Source organism: Oncorhynchus keta, unplaced genomic scaffold, assembly GCF_023373465.1.
Source record: "Oncorhynchus keta strain PuntledgeMale-10-30-2019 unplaced genomic scaffold, Oket_V2 Un_contig_1587_pilon_pilon, whole genome shotgun sequence".
NCBI classification, from domain to species: domain Eukaryota; kingdom Metazoa; phylum Chordata; class Actinopteri; order Salmoniformes; family Salmonidae; genus Oncorhynchus; species Oncorhynchus keta.
In genome coordinates, this window is record NW_026279572.1 from 260,907 (window position 1) to 279,390 (window position 18,484).

The window sequence follows — 18,484 nt, forward strand, 5'->3', positions numbered from 1 at the left end:
GGACGCATATACAGCACTGGGCTGTATGACCAGTAGCGTGGCACAGGGCCAGCGGGTTGGCCAGGCAGTCGAGGAAAGGAGAGGAGAGTCCACTGCTCAGTCCACTCTGCTTCAGCCTCGCCCAGCATACAGAGAACATCAACAACACTCTGACACGCCATATACAAAACAGCTTAGTGTTAGGTGATATTTGTGTAACGTTTTTGTTTATTTGGATCCATTTTTGTTCACAATGGGGCCAACCTTCCAAGAGTACATAGATTAGTGTGGTGGAGTGGAGCAACCAGTACTGGAGAACTTTGACCCTGCTTCCTGGGGATTGGAATAAGCACCCCTCTGTTTTGAAGATACGGGGAGGTACATTTTGAGAAATGAGAGAGGGAAGGTGAAGAGGGAGTTAAAGTTCAAGTGCAGACAGAGGACCATTACTGGGTAGAGGGGGTAGTTGACTGGATAGAGAAGCGCTGTCGTAGTGATGACACGACTGCTGCTGAGACTGCGACTGTAAGTACAGGTTTTAGGAGATGAGGAACGCCCGCAGCAGTAATCGGTTGCTGTCTCCGGCTCTTCCAGGACAATCCTATTGGGGACTGGGATGGTGTTATCGATGGGAAGCTGCTGTGTAATTTCGCCAGTCTGGAACACACCCGTCTAGTCCCCATCTGTGACGTAATGCCAGGTGAGTCCAGTGGTCCAGTAGTCTATTCTCTCCTTTTTTTCCTCACATCAAATGTATATTGTTATTTCAATTTATTACAATTTCATCAAGTGCAAAACTATATATTTTTCAAATATTCTCTACCTTATTTGGATCCTATAAATGATAACCGAAGAAGCTTCAGCTATTGCCTATTAGCCATATAGTCAGCCAGGCAGTTATATGAGTGTAGTATTTGTGGTGGGGGGTGTGTGAACACAGCAGCACTAAGTGGAGTGTTGTATGTTTTACTAGCAGCAGCAGCAGTAACAGAGGCTCTTTTGCTTGATGGCTCTGCTTGTTTTTGAAAGTCAAGTGAGATGCTGCATAGCAACAGAAGCAGTAGTAACAGTAGTAACAGTAGTAGTAGCAGCAGCAGCAGCAGCAGCGTCAGCAGCGTCAGCGTCTGCAGCGTCAGCAGCGTCGGCAGCGTCGGCAGCGGCAGCAGCGTCAGCAGCGGCAGCGTTAGCGGCAGCAGCGGCAGCGTCAGCAGCAGTGGCAGTAGCAGCTTCAGCAGCGTCGGCAGCAGTGGCAGCGGCAGTAGCAGTGGCAGTAGCAGCTTCAGCAGCGTCAGCAGCGGCAGCAGTAGCAGCGGCGGCAGCAGCAGCGGCGGCAGCAGTAGCAGCGTCAGCAGCAGCGGCAGCAGCAGTGGCAGTAGCAGCGGCAGTAGCAGCAGTGTCAGCAGCGGCAGCAGCAGTAGTAGCGTCAGCAGTAGTAGCAGCAGCAACAGCGTCAGCAGCAACAGCGTCAGCAGCAGTAGCAGTGGCAGCGTCAGCAGCAGTGGCAGCGTCAGCAGCAGTGGCAGCGTCAGCAGCAGTGGCAGCGTCAGCAGCAGTAGCAGCTGTAGCAGCAGTAGCAGCTGTAGCAGCTGTAGCAGCGGCAGCGGCAGCAGCGGCAGCAGTAGCAGCAGCGGCAGCAGCGTTAGCAGCGGTGTCGGCAGCAGTAGCGGCGGCGTCGGCAGCAGTAGCGGCGGCGTCGGCAGCAGTAGCGGCGGCGTCGGCAGCAGTAGCGGCGTCAGCAGCGGCAGTAGCAGTGTCAGCAGCAGCAGTAGTAGCGTCAGCAGTAGTAGCAGCAGCAACAGTAGCAGCAGTGGCAGCGTCAGCAGCAGTGGCAGCGTCAGCAGCAGTGGCAGCGTCAACAGCAGCAGTGGCAGCAGCAGCAGCGTCAGCAGCAGCAGCGTCAGCGGCAGCAGCAGCGGCGTCAGCGGCAGCTGTAGCGGCGGCGTCGGCAGCTGTAGCGGCGGCGTCGGCAGCTGTAGCGGCGGCGTCGGCATCAGTAGCGGCGGCGTCGGCATCAGTAGCGGCGGCGTCGGAATCAGTAGCGGCGTCAGCGGCGTCGGCGGCGTCGGCAACAGTAGCGGCGGCGTCGGCAGCATTAGCGGCGGCGTCGGCACCAGCAGCGGCGGCGTCGGCAGCAGTAGCGGCGTCGTCGTCGGCGTCGGCGGCAGCAGCGGCAGTAGCGGCGTCGGTAGCGGCAACGGCGGCAGCAGTAGCGGTAACGGCGGCGGCGGCAGCGGTAATGGCGGCGGCAGTAGTAGCAGTAGTAACAGCAGCAGCAGTAACAGCAGCAGTAGCAGTAGTAACAGTAGCAGTAGTAACAGCAGCAGTAGCAGTAGTAACAGCAGCAGTTGCAGTTGTAACAGCAGCTGCAGTGGTCGCAGTAGCGGTAGTAGCAGCAGCAGCAGCAGTCGTAGTAACAGCAGCAGTCGTAGTAACAGCAGCAGTCGTAGTAACAGCAGCAGTCGTAGTAACAGCAGCAGCAGTCGCAGTAGCAGCAGTCGTAGTAACAGCAGCAGTCGTAGCAGCAGCAGCATCAGCGGTAACAGCAGCAGCAGTAGCAGTGGTAACAGCAGCAGCAGTAGCAGTGGTAACAGTAGCAGCAGTCGTAGCAGCAGCAGTCGTAGCAGCGGCAGCAGCAGTCGTTGCAGCAGTCGTTGCAGCAGCAGCAGTCGTTGCAGCAGTCGCAGCAGCAGCAGCAGTCGTAGCAGCAGCAGCAGCAGTCGTAGCAGCAGCAGCAGTCGTAGTAGCAGCAGCAGTCGTAGCAGCAGCAGCATCAGCGGTAACAGCAGCAGCAGTAGCAGTGGTAACAGTAGCAGCAGTCGTAACAGCAGCTGCAGTGGTAGTAGTAGCAGCGGCAGTCGTAGCGGCGGCGGCCGTAGCGGCAGAAGCCGGAGCCGCAGCGGCAGCAGCAGTCGTAGCAGCAGCAGTCGGAGCAGCAGCAGTCGTAGCAGAAGCAGTCGCAGCAGCGGCAGCAGCCGTGGCAGCAGCCGTGGCAGCAGCCTTGGCAGCAGCCGTAGAAGCAGCAGCCTTAGCAGCAGCCATAGCAACAGTAACAGTAGTAGCAGCAGCAGTAGTAGCAGCAGCAGTAGTAGCAGCAGAAGTAGTAACAGCAGCAGAAGTAGTAACAGCAGCAGAAGTAGTAACAGCAGCAGCAGTAGTAACAACAACAGCAGCAGTAGTAACAACAACAGCAGCAGTAGTAACAACAACAGCAGCAGTAGTAACAACAACAACAGCAGCAGCAGTAACAACAACAACAACAGCAGCAGTAGTAACAACAACAACAGCAGCAGTAGTAACAACAACAACAACAGCAGCAGTAGTAACAACAACAACAACAGCAGCAGTAGTAACAACAACAACAACAGCAGCAGTAGTAACAACAACAACAACAGCAGCAGTAGTAACAACAACAACAACAGCAGCAGTAGTAACAACAACAACAGCAGCAGCAACAACAACAACAACAGCAGCAGCAGTAACAACAACAACAGCAGCAGCAGTAACAACAACAACAGCAGCAGCAGTAACAACAACAACAGCAGCAGCAGTAACAACAACAACAGCAGCAGCAGTAACAACAACAACAGCAGCAGCAGTAACAACAACAACAGCAGCAGCAGTAACAACAACAGCAGCAGCAGTAACAACAACAGCAGCAGTAGTAACAGCAGCAGCAGTAGTAACAGCAGCAGCAGTAGTAACAGCAGCAGCAGTAGTAACAGCAGCAGCAGTAGTAACAGCAGCAGCAGTAGTAACAGCAGCAGCAGTAGTAACAGCAGCAGCAGTAGTAACAGCAGCAGCAGTAGCAGTGGTAACAGCAGCAGTGGTAACAGCAGCAGCAGTAGCAATGGTAACAGTAGCAGCAGCCATAGCAGCAGCAGCAGCAGCAGCAGTCGTAGCAGCAGCAGCAGCAGCAGCAGTCGTAGTAGCAGCAGCAGCAGTTGTAGCAGCAGCAGTTGTAGCAGCAGCAGTTGTAGCAGCAGCAGTTGAAGCAGCAGCAGCAGTCGTAGTAGTAGCAGCAGCAGCAGCAGCAGCAGCAGTCGTAGCAGCAGCAGCAGCAGTGGTAACAGCAGCAGCAGTAGCAGTGGTAACAGCAGCAGCAGTAGCAGTGGTAACAGCAGCAGCAGTAGCAGTGGTAACAGCAGCAGCAGTAGCAGTGGTAACAGCAGCAGCAGTAGCAGCGGTAACAGCAGCAGTAGCAGCAGCGGTAACAGCAGCAGTAGCAGCAGCAGTCGTAGCAGCAGCAGCAGTCGTAGCAGCAGCAGCAGTCGTAGCAGAAGCAGCAGCAGCAGTCGTTGCAGCAGTCGTAGCAGCAGCAGCAGTCGTAGCAGCAGCAGCCGCAGTAGCTGCAGCCGTAGCAGCTGCACCAGTAGCAGCCTTAGCAGCCGTCGCAGCCTTAGCAGCCGTCGCAGCCTTAGCAGCCGTCGCAGCAGCAGCAGCAGTCGTAGCAGCAGCAGCAGCAGTCGTAGCAGCAGCAGTAATAGCAGCAGTCGTGGCAGCAGCAGCAGTCGTGGCAGCAGCCGCAGTAGCTGCAGCCGTAGCAGCAGTCGTAGCAGCAGCAGTCGTTACAGCAGTAGCCACAGCAGCAGTAGCCACAGCAGCAGCAGCAGTAGCCACAGCAGCAGCAGCAGTAGCAGCAGCAGTCATTGCATCAGCAGCAGTCGTTGCAGCAGCAGCAGTCGTTGCAGCAGCAGTCGTTGCAGCAGTCGTAGCAGCAGCAGTCGTAGCAGTCGCAGCAGCATCAGCAGTCGTAGCAGCAGCAGCAGCAGCAGCAGCAGTCGTAGTAGCAGCAGCAGTCGTCGCAGCAGCAGTCGTAGCAGTCGTAGCAGCAGCAGTCGCAGCAGCATCAGCAGTAGCAGCGGTAACAGCAGCAGCAGTAGCAGTGGTAACAGCAGTAGCAGTGGTAACAGTAGCAGCAGTCGTAACAGCAGCTGCAGTGGTAGTAGTAGCAGCGGCAGTCGTAGCGGCGGCGGCCGTAGCAGCAGCCGTAGCGGCAGAAGCGGCAGAAGCCGGAGCCGCAGCGGCAGCAGCAGTCGTAGCAGCAGCAGCAGTCGTAGCAGAAGCAGCAGCAGCAGTCGTTGCAGCAGCAGCAGTCGTAGCAGAAGCAGCAGCAGCAGTCGTTGCAGCAGTCGTTGCAGCAGTCGTTGCAGCAGCAGCAGTCGTAGCAGCAGCAGCAGTCGTCGTAGCAGCAGCAGTCGTAGCAGCAGCAGCATCAGCGGTAACAGCAGCAGCAGCATCAGCGGTAACAGCAGCAGCAGTAGCAGTGGTAACAGCAGCAGCAGTAGCAGTGGTAACAGTAGCAGCAGTCGTAACAGCAGCTGCAGTGGTAGTAGTAGCAGCGGCAGTCGTAGCGGCGGCGGCCGTAGCAGCAGCCGTAGCGGCAGAAGCGGCAGAAGCCGGAGCCGCAGCAGCAGCAGTCGTAGCAGCAGCAGTCGTAGCAGCAGCAGTCGTAGCAGCAGCAGTCGTAGCAGCAGCAGCAGTCGTAGCAGCGGCAGCAGCAGTCGTTGCAGCAGTCGTTGCAGCAGTCGTTGCAGCAGCAGCAGTCGTTGCAGCAGTCGTTGCAGCAGAAGCAGTCGTAGCAGCAGAAGCAGTCGTAGCAGCAGCAGCAGTCGTAGCAGCAGCAGCAGTCGTAGCAGCAGCAGCAGTCGTAGCAGCAGCAGCAGTCGTAGTAGCAGCAGCAGTCGTAGCAGTCGTAGCAGCAGCAGCATCAGCGGTAACAGCAGCAGCAGTAGCAGTGGTAACAGTAGCAGCAGTCGTAACAGCAGCTGCAGTGGTAGTAGTAGCAGCGGCAGTCGTAGCGGCGGCTGCCGTAGCGGCAGAAGCCGGAGCCGCAGCGGCAGCAGCAGTCGTAGCAGCAGCAGTCGTAGCAGCAGCAGTCGTAGCAGAAGCAGTCGCAGCAGCGGCAGCAGCCGTGGCAGCAGCCGTGGCAGCAGCCTTAGCAGCCGTAGAAGCAGCAGCCTTAGCAGCAGCCATAGCAACAGTAACAGTAGTAGCAGTAACAGTAGTAGCAGTAACAGTAGTAGCAGTAACAGTAGTAGCAGTAACAGTAGTAGCAGTAACAGTAGTAGCAGTAACAGTAGTAGCAGTAACAGTAGTAACAGTAGTAGCAGCAGCAGCAGTAGTAACAACAACAGCAGCAGTAGTAACAACAACAGCAGCAGCAGCAGTAGTAACAACAACAACAGCAGCAGTAGTAACAACAACAGCAGCAGTAGTAACAACAACAACAGCAGCAGTAGTAACAACAACAACAGCAGCAGTAGTAACAACAACAGCAGCAGTAGTAACAACAACAGCAGCAGCAGTAACAACAGCAGCAGTAGTAACAACAACAACAGCAGCAGCAGTAACAACAACAGCAGCAGTAGTAACAACAGCAGCAGCAGTAACAACAACAACAGCAGCAGTAGTAACAACAACAACAGCAGCAGTAGTAACAACAACAACAGCAGCAGTAGTAACAACAACAACAGCAGCAGCAGTATTAACAACAACAACAGCAGCAGCAGTAACAACAACAACAGCAGCAGCAGTAACAACAACAACAGCAGCAGCAGTAACAACAACAACAACAGCAGCAGTAACAACAACAACAACAGCAGCAGTAACAACAACAGCAGCAGCAGTAACAACAACAACAGCAGCAGCAGTAACAACAACAACAGCAGCAGCAGTAACAACAACAACAGCAGCAGCAGTAACAACAACAACAGCAGCAGCAGTAACAACAACAACAACAGCAGCAGTAACAACAACAACAACAGCAGCAGTAGTAACAACAACAACAGCAGCAGTAGTAACAACAACAACAGCAGCAGTAGTAACAACAACAACAACAGCAGCAGTAGTAACAACAACAACAACAGCAGCAGTAGTAACAACAACAACAGCAGCAGTAGTAACAACAACAACAGCAGCAGTAGTAACAACAACAACAGCAGCAGTAGTAACAACAACAACAGCAGCAGTAGTAACAACAACAACAACAGCAGTAAGTAACAACAACAGCAGCAGTAGTAACAACAACAACAGCAGCAGTAGTAACAACAACAGCAGTAGTAACAACAGCAGCAGCAGTAACAACAACAGCAGCAGTAGTAACAACAGCAGCAGCAGCAGTAGTAACAACAACAACAGCAGCAGTAGTAACAACAACAACAGCAGCAGTAGTAACAACAACAACAACAGCAGCAGTAGTAACAACAACAACAGCAGCAGTAGTAACAACAACAACAGCAGCAGTAGTAACAACAACAACAGCAGCAGTAGTAACAACAACAACAGCAGCAGTAGTAACAACAACAGCAGCAGCAGTAACAACAACAACAGCAGCAGCAGTAACAACAACAACAGCAGCAGCAGTAACAACAACAACAGCAGCAGCAGTAACAACAACAACAGCAGCAGCAGTAACAACAACAACAGCAGCAGCAGTAACAACAACAACAGCAGCAGCAGTAACAACAACAACAGCAGCAGCAGTAACAACAACAACAGCAGCAGCAGTAACAACAACAACAGCAGCAGCAGTAACAACAACAACAGCAGCAGCAGTAACAACAACAACAGCAGCAGCAGTAACAACAACAACAGCAGCAGCAGTAACAACAACAACAGCAGCAGCAGTAGTAACAACAACAACAACAGCAGCAGTAGTAACAACAACAACAGCAGCAGTAGTAACAACAGCAGCAGTAGTAACAACAGCAGCAGTAGTAACAACAGCAACAACAGCAGCAGCAGTAACAACAGCAACAACAGCAGCAGCAGTAACAACAACAACAGCAGCAGCAGTAACAACAACAACAGCAGCAGCAGTAACAACAACAGCAGCAGCAGTAACAACAACAACAGCAGCAGCAGTAACAACAACAACAGCAGCAGCAGTAACAACAACAGCAGCAGCAGTAACAACAACAACAACAGCAGCAGCAGTAACAACAACAACAGCAGCAGCAGTAACAACAACAGCAGCAGCAGTAACAACAACAACAACAGCAGCAGTAACAACAACAACAACAGCAGCAGTAGTAACAACAACAGCAGCAGCAGTAGTAACAACAGCAGCAGTAGTAACAACAGCAGCAGTAGTAACAACAGCAGCAGTAGTAACAACAACAGCAGCAGCAGTAACAACAACAACAGCAGCAGCAGTAACAACAACAACAGCAGTAACAACAACAACAGCAGCAGCAGTAGTAACAACAACAGCAGCAGTAGTAACAGCAGCAGCAGCAGCAGCAGCAGCAGCAGCAGTAACAGCAGCAGCAGTCAGTAACAGCAGCAGCAGTAGTAACAGCAGCAGCAGTAGTAACAGCAGCAGCAGTAGTAACAGCAGCAGCAGTAGTAACAGCAGCAGCAGTAGTAACAGCAGCAGCAGTAGTAACAGCAGCAGCAGTAGCAGTGGTAACAGCAGCAGTGGTAACAGCAGCAGCAGTAGCAATGGTAACAGTAGCAGCAGCCATAGCAGCAGCAGCAGTCGTAGCAGCAGCAGCAGCAGTCGTAGCAGCAGCAGCAGCAGCAGTCGTAGCAGCAGCAGTCGTAGCAGCAGCAGCAGTTGAAGTAGCAGCAGCAGTCGTAGCAGCAGCAGTTGAAGCAGCAGCAGCAGTCGTAGCAGCAGCAGCAGCAGCAGCAGCAGCAGCAGCAGTCGTAGCAGCAGCAGCAGTCGTAGCAGCAGCAGCAGTCGTAGCAGCAGCCGTCGTAGCAGTGGTAACAGCAGCAGCAGTAGCAGTGGTAACAGCAGCAGCAGTAGCAGTGGTAACAGCAGCAGCAGTAGCAGTGGCAGCAGCAGTAGCAGTGGTAACAGCAGCAGCAGTAGCAGTGGTAACAGCAGCAGCAGTAGCAGTGGTAACAGCAGCAGCAGTAGCAGTGGTAACAGCAGCAGTAGCAGCAGCGGTAACAGCAGTAGCAGCAGCGGTAACAGCAGCAGTAGCAGCAGCGGTAACAGCAGCAGTAGCAGCAGCGGTAACAGCAGCAGTAGCAGCAGCAGTTGAAGCAGCAGCAGCAGTCGTAGCAGCAGCAGCAGTCGTAGCAGCAGCAGCAGTCGTAGCAGCAGCAGCAGTCGACTACCGCCCCGTAGCACTCACTTCCGTCATCATGAAGTGCTTTGAGAGACTAGTCAAGGACCATATCACCTCCACCCTACCTGACACCCTAGACCCACTCCAATTTGCTTACCGCCCAAATAGGTCCACAGACGATGCAATCTCAACCACACTGCACACTGCCCTAACCCACCTGGACAAGAGGAATACCTATGTGAGAATGCTGTTCATCGACTACAGCTCGGCATTCAACACCATAGTACCCTCCAAGCTCGTCATCAAGCTCGAGACCCTGGGTCTCGACCCCGCCCTGTGCAACTGGGTACTGGACTTCCTGACGGGCCGCCCCCAGGTGGTGAGGGTAGGCAACAACATCTCCTCCCCGCTGATCCTCAACACGGGTGCCCCACAAGGGTGCGTTCTGAGCCCTCTCCTGTACTCCCTGTTCACCCACGACTGCGTGGCCACGCACGCTCCAACTCAATCATCAAGTTTGCGGACGACACAACAGTGGTAGGCTTGATTACCAACAACGACGAGACGGCCTACAGGGAGGAGGTGAGGGCCCTCGGAGTGTGGTGTCAGGAAAATAACCTTACACTCAACGTCAACAAAACTAAGGAGATGATTGTGGACTTCAGGAAACAGCAAAGGGAACAACCCCTATCCACATCGATGGAACAGTAGTGGAGAGGGTAGCAAGTTTTAAGTTCCTCGGCATACACATCACAGACAAACTGAATTGGTCCACTCACACTGACAGCGTCGTGAAGAAGGCGCAGCAGCGCCTCTTCAACCTCAGGAGGCTGAAGAAATTCGGCTTGTCACCAAAAGCACTCACAAACTTCTACAGATGCACAATCGAGAGCATCCTGGCGGGCTGTATCACCGCCTGGTACGGCAACTGCTCCGCCCTCAACCGTAAGGCTCTCCAGAGGGTAGTGAGGACTGCACAACGCATCACCGGGGCGAACTACCTGCCCTCCAGGACACCTACACCACCCGATGTTACAGGAAGGCCATAAAGATCATCAAGGACATCAACCACCCGAACCACTGCCTGTTCACCCCGCTATCATCCAGAAGGCGAGGTCAGTACAGGTGCATCAAAGCTGGGACCGAGAGACTGAAAAACAGCTTCTATCTCAAGGCCATCAGACTGTTAAACAGCCACCACTAACATTGAGTGGCTGCTGCCAACACACTGTCATTGACACTGACCCAACTCCAGCCACTTTAATCATGGGAATTGATGGGAAATGATGTAAATATATCACTAGCCACTTTAAACAATGCTACCTTATATAATGTTACTTACCCTACATTATTCATCTCATATGCATACGTATATACTGTACTCTACATCATCGACTGCATCCTTATGTAATACATGTATCACTAGCCACTTTAACTATGTAACTTTGTTTACTTTGTCTACACACTCATCTCATATGTATATACTGTACTCGATACCATCTACTGTATGCTGCTCTGTACCATCACTCATTCATATATCCTTATGTACATATTCCTTATCCCCTTACACTGTGTATAAGACAGTAGTTTTGGAATTGTTAGTTAGATTACTTGTTGGTTATCACTGCATTGTCGGAACTAGAAGCACAAGCATTTCGCTACACTCGCATTAACATCTGCTAACCATGTGTATGTGACAAATAAAATTTGATTTGATTTTCAGTAGCAGTGGTAACAGTAGCAGCAGCCGCAGTGGTAACAGTAGCAGCAGCCATAGTAGCAGCAGCAGCAGCAGTCGTAGCAGCAGCAGTCGTAGTAGCAGCAGCAGCAGCAGTCGTTGCAGCAGCAGCAGTTGAAGCAGCAGTCGTAGCAGCAGCAGCAGTCGTAGCAGCAGCAGTCGTAGCAGCAGCAGTCGTAGCAGCAGTCGTAGCAGCAGCAGCAGTAGTAGCAGCAGTAGCAGTCGTAGCAGCAGCAGCAGCAGTTGTAGTAGCAGCAGTAACAGTAGCAACAGTAACAGCAGCAGCAGTAGCAGTAGTAACAGCAGCAGCAGTAGCAGTGGTAACAGCAGCAGCAGCAGAAGCAGTCGCAGCAGCAGAAGCAGTCGCAGCAGCAGCAGCCGTCGAAGCAGCCGCAGCAGCCGTAGCGGCAGCAGCAGCAGCCTTAGCAGCAGCAGCAGCAGCAGTCGTAGCAGTCGCAGCAACAGCAGCAGCAGTCGTAGCAGTCGTAGCAACAGCAGCAGCAGTCGTAGCAGTCGTAGCAACAGCAGCAGCAGTAGCAGCAGCAGCAGCAGCAGTCGTAGCAGCAGTCGTAGCAGCAGCCGCAGCAGCAGTCGTAGCAGCAGCCGCAGCAGCAGTCGTGGCAGCAGCCGCAGCAGCAGTCGTAGCAGCAGCAGCAGTCGTAGCAGCAGCAGCAGTCGTAGCAGCAGCAGCAGTAGTAGCAGCAGTAGTAGCAGCAGCAGTCGCAGCAGTTGTAGTAGCAGCAGCAGCGGCAGCAGCAGTTGTAGTAGCAGCAGTAACAGCAGCAGCAGTAGCAGTAGTAACAGCAGCAGCAGTATCAGTGGTAACAGCAGTAGCAGTGGTAACAGCAGCAGTGGTAACAGCAGTAGTAGCAGCAGTAGTAGCAGCAGTAGTAGCAGCAGCAGTCGCAGCAGTCGCAGCAGCAGAAGCAGTCGCAGCAGTCGCAGCAGTTGCAGCCGTCGAAGCAGCCGTAGCGGCAGCAGCAGCAGCCTTAGCAGCAGCAGCCTTAGCAGCAGCAGTCGTAGCAGCAGCAGCAGTAGTAGCAGCAGCAGCAGCAGTCGTAGCAGCAGTCGTAGCAGCAGTCGTAGCAGCAGCAGTCATAGTAGTAGTAGTAGTAGTAGCAGCAGCAGACATAGCAGCAGACATAGCAACAGCAGCAGCAGCAGCAGCAGCAGTCGTAGCAGCAGAAGCAGCAGAAGCAGTCGCAGTAGCAGAAGCAGTCGCAGTAGCAGAAGCAGTCGTAGCAGCAGCAGAAGCAGCAGTCGTAGCAGCAGCAGTCGCAGCAATTGTAGTAGCAGCAGCAGAGGCAGCAGCAGTCGTCGTCGTAGCAGAGGCAGCAGCAGCGGCAGCAGCAGTCGTCGTCGTAGCAGAGGCAGCAGCAGTCGTAGCAGCAGCCGCAGCAGTCGTAGCAGCAGCCGCAGCAGTCGTAGCAGCAGCCGCAGCAGTCGTAACAGCAGTCGTAGCAGCAGTCGTAGCCGCAGCAGCAGCAGCAGTAGCAGCAGCAGTCGTAGCAGCAGTAGCAGCAGCAGTCGTAGCAGCAGCAGCAGTCGTAGCAGCAGCAGCAGCAGCAGCAGTAGCAGCAGCAGCAGCCGTAGCAGCAGCAGCAGCAGTCGTAGTCGTAGCAGAGGCAGCAGCAGTCGTAGCAGAGGCAGCAGCAGTCGTAACAGCAGTCGTAACAGCAGCAGCAGTCGTAACAGCAGCAGCAGCAGCCGTAACAGCAGCAGCAGCAGCCGTAACAGCAGCAGCAGTCGTCGTAACAGCAGCAGCAGTCGTCGTAACAGCAGCAGCAGTCGTCGTAACAGCAGCAGCAGTCGTAACAGCAGTCGTAGCAGCAGTCGTAGCCGCAGCAGCAGCAGTCGTAGCAGCAGTAGCAGCAGCAGTCGTAGCAGTCGTAGCAGCAGCAGTCGTAGCAGCAGCAGCAGTCGTAGCAGCAGCAGTCGTAGCCGTAGCAGAGGCAGCAGCAGTCGTAGTCGTAGCAGAGGCAGCAGCAGTCGTAGTCGTAGCAGAGGCAGCAGCAGTCGTAGCAGAGGCAGCAGCAGTCGTAGCAGAGTCGTAACAGCAGCAGCAGTCGTAACAGCAGCAGTCGTAACAGCAGCAGCAGTCGTAACAGCAGCAGCAGTCGTCGTAACAGCAGCAGCAGTCGTCGTAACAGCAGCAGCAGTCGTAACAGCAGCAGCCGTCGTTACAGCAGCAGTCGTAGCAGCAGCAGCAGCAGCAGTCGTAGCAGCAGCAGCAGTCGTAGCAGCAGCAGCAGCAGTCGTAGCAGCAGCAGTCGTGGCAGAGGCAGCAGCAGTCGTAACAGCAGTCGTAACAGCAGCAGCAGTCGTAGCAGAGACAGCAGCAGTCGTAACAGCAGTCGTAACAGCAGCAGCAGTCGTAACAGCAGCAGCAGTCGTCGTAACAGCAGCAGTCGTAACAGCAGCAGCCGTCGTTACAGCAGCAGTCGTAGCAGCAGCAGCAGCAGTCGTAGCAGCAGCAGCAGTCGTAGCAGCAGCAGCAGCAGTCGTAGCAGCAGCAGTCGTAGCAGCCGCAGCAGCAGTCGTAGCAGCAGTCGTAGCAGCAGTCGTAGTAGCAGCAGTCGTAGCAGCAGTCACAGCAGTTGTAGTAGTAGCAGCAGCAGCAGTCGTAGAAGCAGCAGCAGCAGTCGTAGCAGCAGCAGTCGTAGCAGCAGCAGTCACAGCAGTCGTAGCAGCAGCAGTAGCAGCAGCAGCAGTCGTAGCAGCAGCAGCAGTCGTAGCAGCAGCAGCAGTCGTAGCAGCAGCAGCAGCAGTCGTAGCAGCAGCAGTCGTAACGGCAGTAGCCGCACAGCAGTCGCAGCAGCAGCAGCAGCCTTAGCAGCAGCAGCAGCAGTCGTAGTAGCAGCAGCAGTCGTAGAAGCAGCAGCAGCAGTCGTAGCAGCAGCAGTCGTAGCAGCAGCAGTCACAGCAGTCGTAGCAGCAGCAGTAGCAGCAGCAGCAGCAGTCGTAGCAGCAGCAGCAGTCGTAGCAGCAGCAGTCGTAACGGCAGCAGCCGCACAGCAGTCGCAGCAGCAGCAGCCGTCGAAGCAGCCGTGGCGGCGGCAGCAGCCGTGGCGGCGGCGGCAGCAGCCGTGGCGGCCGTGGCGGGCGGCAGCGGCCGTGGTGGGGGCGGGCGGCCGCGGCCGTGGCGGCGGCGGCTGCGGCCGTGGCGGGCGGCGGCGGTCGTGGCGGCGGCGGCGGCAGCGGTCGTAGCGGCAGCAACAATCGGCGGCGGCGGCCGTAGCGGCAGCAGTCAGAAGGGCGGCGGCGGCAGCAGTCGTGAGCGGCAGCAGTCGTAGCGGCGGCAACAGCAGTCGTAGCGGCAGCAGTCGTAGCGGCCGCAGCAGCAGTCGTAGCGGCAGCAGCAGCAGTCGTAGCGGCAGCAGCAGCAGTCGTAGCGGCAGCAGCAGCAGTCGTAGCAGCAGCAGCAGTCGTAGCAGCAGCAGCAGTCGTAGAAGCAGCAGCAGCAGTCGTAGAAGCAGCAGCAGCAGTCGTAGAAGCAGCAGCAGTCGTAGAAGCAGCAGCAGCAGTCGTAGCAGCAGCAGCAGCAGTCGTAGCAGCAGCAGTCGCAGCAGCAGCAGCCGCAGCAGCAGCAGCAGCAGCAGCAGCAGCAGCAGCAGCCGTAGCAGCAGCAGCCGTAGCAGCAGCAGTCGTAGCAGCAGCAGTCGTAGCAGCAGCAGCAGTCATAACAGCAGCAGCAGCAGTCGTAGCAGCAGCAGCAGCAGCAGTCGTAGCAGCAGCAGCAGTCGTAATGGCAGTAGCCGCAGCAGCAGTCGTAGTAGCAGCAGCAGTCGCAGCAGCAGCAGCAGCAGCAGTCGTAGCAGCAGCAGCAGCAGCAGTCGTAGCAGCAGAAGCAGTCGCAGAAGCAGTTGCAGCAGTCGCAGAAGCAGTTGCAGCAGTTGCAGCAGTCGCAGCAGCAGAAGCCGTCGAAGCAGCCGTAGCGGCAGCAGCCGTAGCGGCAGCAGCCTTAGCAGCAGCAGTAGTAGCAGCAGCAGTAGTAACAGCAGTAACAGCAGCCGTAGTAACAACAACAGCAGCAGCCGTAGTAACAACAACAGCAGCAGCCGTAGTAACAACAACAGCAGCAGCCGTAGTAACAACAGCAGCAGCAGCCGTAGTAACAACAGCAGCAGCAGCCGTAGTAACAACAGCAGCAGCAGCCGTAGTAACAACAGCAGCAGCAGCCGTAGTAACAACAGCAGCAGCAGCCGTAGTAACAACAGCAGCAGCAGCCGTAGTAACAACAGCAGCAGCAGCCGTAGTAACAACAGCAGCAGCAGCCGTAGTAACAACAGCAGCAGCAGCCGTAGTAACAACAGCAGCAGTAGTAACAACAACAACAGCAGCCGTAGTAACAACAGCAGCAGTAGTAACAACAACAACAGCAGCAGTAGTAACAACAACAGCAGCAGCAGTAGTAACAGCAGCAGTAGTAACAACAACAGCAGCAGTAACAACAACAGCAGCAGCAGTAGTAGCAGCAGCAGTAGTAACAGCAGTAACAGCAGCCGTAGTAACAACAACAGCAGCAGCCGTAGTAACAACAACAGCAGCAGCCGTAGTAACAACAACAGCAGCAGCCGTAGTAACAACAGCAGCAGCCGTAGTAACAACAGCAGCAGCAGTAGTAACAACAGCAGCAGCAGTAGTAACAACAGCAGCAGCAGTAGTAACAACAGCAGCAGCAGTAGTAACAACAACAGCAGCAGTAGTAACAGCAGCAGTAGTAGCAGCAGCAGCAGCAGTAGTAACAGCAGCAGCAGTAGTAACAGCAGCAGCAGTAGTAACAGCAGCAGCAGCAGTAGTAACAGTAACAGCAGCATTCGCAGCAGCAGCAGTAGTAACAGCAGCAGTAGTAACAGCAGCAGTAGTAACAGCAGCAGCAGTAACAGCAGCAGCAGTAGTAACAGCAGCAGCAGTAGTAACAGCAGTAGTAACAGCAGCAGTAGTAACAGCAGCAGTAGTAACAGCAGCAGCAGCAGTAGTAACAGCAGCAGCAGTAGTAACAGCAGCAGCAGCAGTAGTAACAGCAGCAGCAGCAGCAGTAGTAACAGCAGCAGCAGCAGTAGTAACAGCAGCAGCAGCAGTAGTAACAGCAGCAGTAGTAACAACAGCGGCAACAGAGGCTCTTTTGTTTGATGGCTCTGCTTGTGTTGAAAGTCAAGTGAGATGCTGCTCCTCTCAGCCTCTTTGTTCTAGCCATTGGTTTTATTGATTTGTTTTTGTGTGCTGTCTGACTCTGAACCCCAACAATGGTTCAGATGCTTTGACTTTCATGGTCTTCTTGGACATGGTCTTCGTGTGTGTGGGTGGGTGGGGTTTGTACAATTCGTTAAACAGCTTGGAAAATTCCAGAAAATTATGTCATGGCTTTAGAAGCTTCTGATTAACTAGAAGCTTCTGCTAATTGACATGATTTGAGTCAATTGGAGGTGTACCTGTGGATGTATTTCAAGGCCTACATTCAAACTCATTGCCTCTTTGCTTAATATCATGGGTAAATCTAAAGAAATCAGACCTCCACAAGTCTGGTTTATCCCTGGGAGCAATTTACAAATGCCTGAAGGTACCACGTTCATCTGTACAAACAATAGTACGCAAGTATAAACACCATGGGACCATGCAGCCGTCATACCGCTCAGGACGGAGACACGTTCTGTCTCCTAAAGACGAATGTACTTTGGTGCGAAAAGTGCAAATCAATCCCAGAACTGCAGCAAAGGACCCTGTGAAGATGCTGGAGGAAACGGGTACAAAAGTATCTTTATCCACAGTAAAACGAGTCCTATATCGATATAACCTGAAAGGCCGCTCAGCAAGGAAGAAGCCACTGCTCCAAAACCGCCATAAAGCCAGACTACGGTTTGCAACTGCACATAGGGACAAAGGATGTACTTTTTGGAGAATTGTACTCTCGTCTGATGAAACAAAAATAGAACTGTTTGGGCATAATGCCCATCATTATGTTTGGAGGAAAAAGGGGGAGGCTTGCTAGCCGAAGAACACCATCCCAAACGTGAAGCACAGGGGTGGCAGCATCAAGTTGTGGTGGTGCTTTGCTGCAGGAGGGACTGGTGCACTTCACAAAATAGATGGCATCATGAGGTAGGACAATTGTGGCTATATTGTGGCAACATTTCAAGACATCATTTAAATATTGGTCGCAAATGGGTCTTCCAAATGCTCAATGACCCCAAGCATATTTCCAAAGTTGTGGCAAAATGGCTTAAGGACAAGAAAAGCCCTGACCTCAATCTTTATAGAAAATGTGTGGGCAGACCTGAAAAAGTGTGTGCGAGCAAGGAGGCCTACAAACCTGACTCACTTATTCCTCCTGACAGAGCTGGTGTGAGCCAAAATGCACCCAACTTATTGTGGGAAGCTTGTGGAAGGCTAACCAAAACGTTTGACCCAAGTTTAACAATTTAAAGGCAATGCTACCAAATACACTTAATTAGTATGTAAACTTCTGACCCACTGAGAATGCGACGAAAGAAATAAAAGCTGAAATCACTCTACTATTATTCTGACATTTCACATTCTTAAAATAAAGTGGTGATCCTAAATGACCTAAGACAGGGAATTTTTACTAGGATTAAATGTCAGGAATTGTGAAACTCAGTTTAAATGTATTTGGCTAATGTGTATGTAAACTTCCAACTGTATATACTGTATACCTGCCAGCACCTGCAACAAGACAGACAGCTGTGCAGTGTTGGGGTATATCAGTGTTGTTCCACACTGTTGTTTTACTGGACTGTGTGTTTACAGAATACTCCATGCAGGACCAGAGGCTGCAGAAGCACAGTTTTACCCCCAGAGGCAGCAGCAGTGACAAGTCCTCCTCTGGCCAAAGTAAACCAAAGAGCAAAGGTACTGCTGCTGGCTTCAAGTGCATGTACTAGCTAACACTGTAACAATTTAACATGGTGTTAGTGTGCTGATGGTTCTGTCATTGGGAAATAATATCATTAAGGCATGATGACTGAATTTTGGAAAATTGAAGTTTGGCAAGATTCCATTTGTGTGAATGGTCCATTTGGATTCCAGAGCTGATGTGAATGGTTTGGAGTGGTGAGAGTTAGTGAACCATTGTGTTCCTTGCATGGCTACTGACCTGCACAGTGTGCTGACGATCTGCCTCCGTTCCCTCTCTCTATGCCTTTCTCTCTCCCTCCTCTCCCCACCTATCCTGCTGTCATTAAAGAACGCCTCATAATAATGGCTGCAATGGAGCAAATGGAATGGTATTGAAAAACATGGTTTTCATGGGTTTGATACTATTCCATTTACTCCATTCCAGCCGCTATTATGAGGCGTTCTCCCCCCAGCAGCCTCCACTGCAGCAAACACACACCTGCTTTCTGTTTCTCTGTTGACTTGTGTTATCTCCAGGCTTAGGTCTTCAGTGTGGGAGTAGAAGCAAGTCAGAATTGTATTATACTTTAAATGGCAGCTCTGTTGACCACCCAGTCCAGGCCAAATCCAAATGCACATGGTACATTGATGAAGGTAAAGCCCCAGCAAGATACAGTACTGAGACTCCCATCTGTCTTGATAGCAGGGTCTTGTTAATGCATGGTTGTTCTACAGTATTCATTTACCAATCAGTGAACAAATAAAGAATGCGTTTGATCTGTAACTTAATTGTTGTATTGTTTAGGTAGATATCATTATTTAAATTTTTACTGTGATTTGATTAAAAAAGCTTGCTATCAAGACTAGGGCTGTGGTGATACCAGTATCCAATATA

General features: G+C 53.0%; 1 protein-coding gene across 3 annotated transcripts in view; it reads left to right on the forward strand.

The window, feature by feature from the left end:
- Nucleotides 1–18,484, forward strand: part of LOC118382141 (ubiquitin carboxyl-terminal hydrolase CYLD-like) — a 39,808-nt gene that overhangs the window by 11,400 nt on the left and 9,924 nt on the right. For 2 of the 3 annotated variants that reach the window (XM_052502566.1, XM_052502568.1), the window contains exons 6-8: nt 574–679; nt 17,503–17,604; nt 18,127–18,243. In XM_052502566.1, coding sequence (XP_052358526.1) covers nt 574–679; nt 17,503–17,604; nt 18,127–18,243 — 325 coding nt within the window. The remainder of the gene's footprint in view (nt 1–573; nt 680–17,502; nt 17,605–18,126; nt 18,244–18,484) is intronic. The other variant, XM_052502569.1, reaches the window with a different exon arrangement.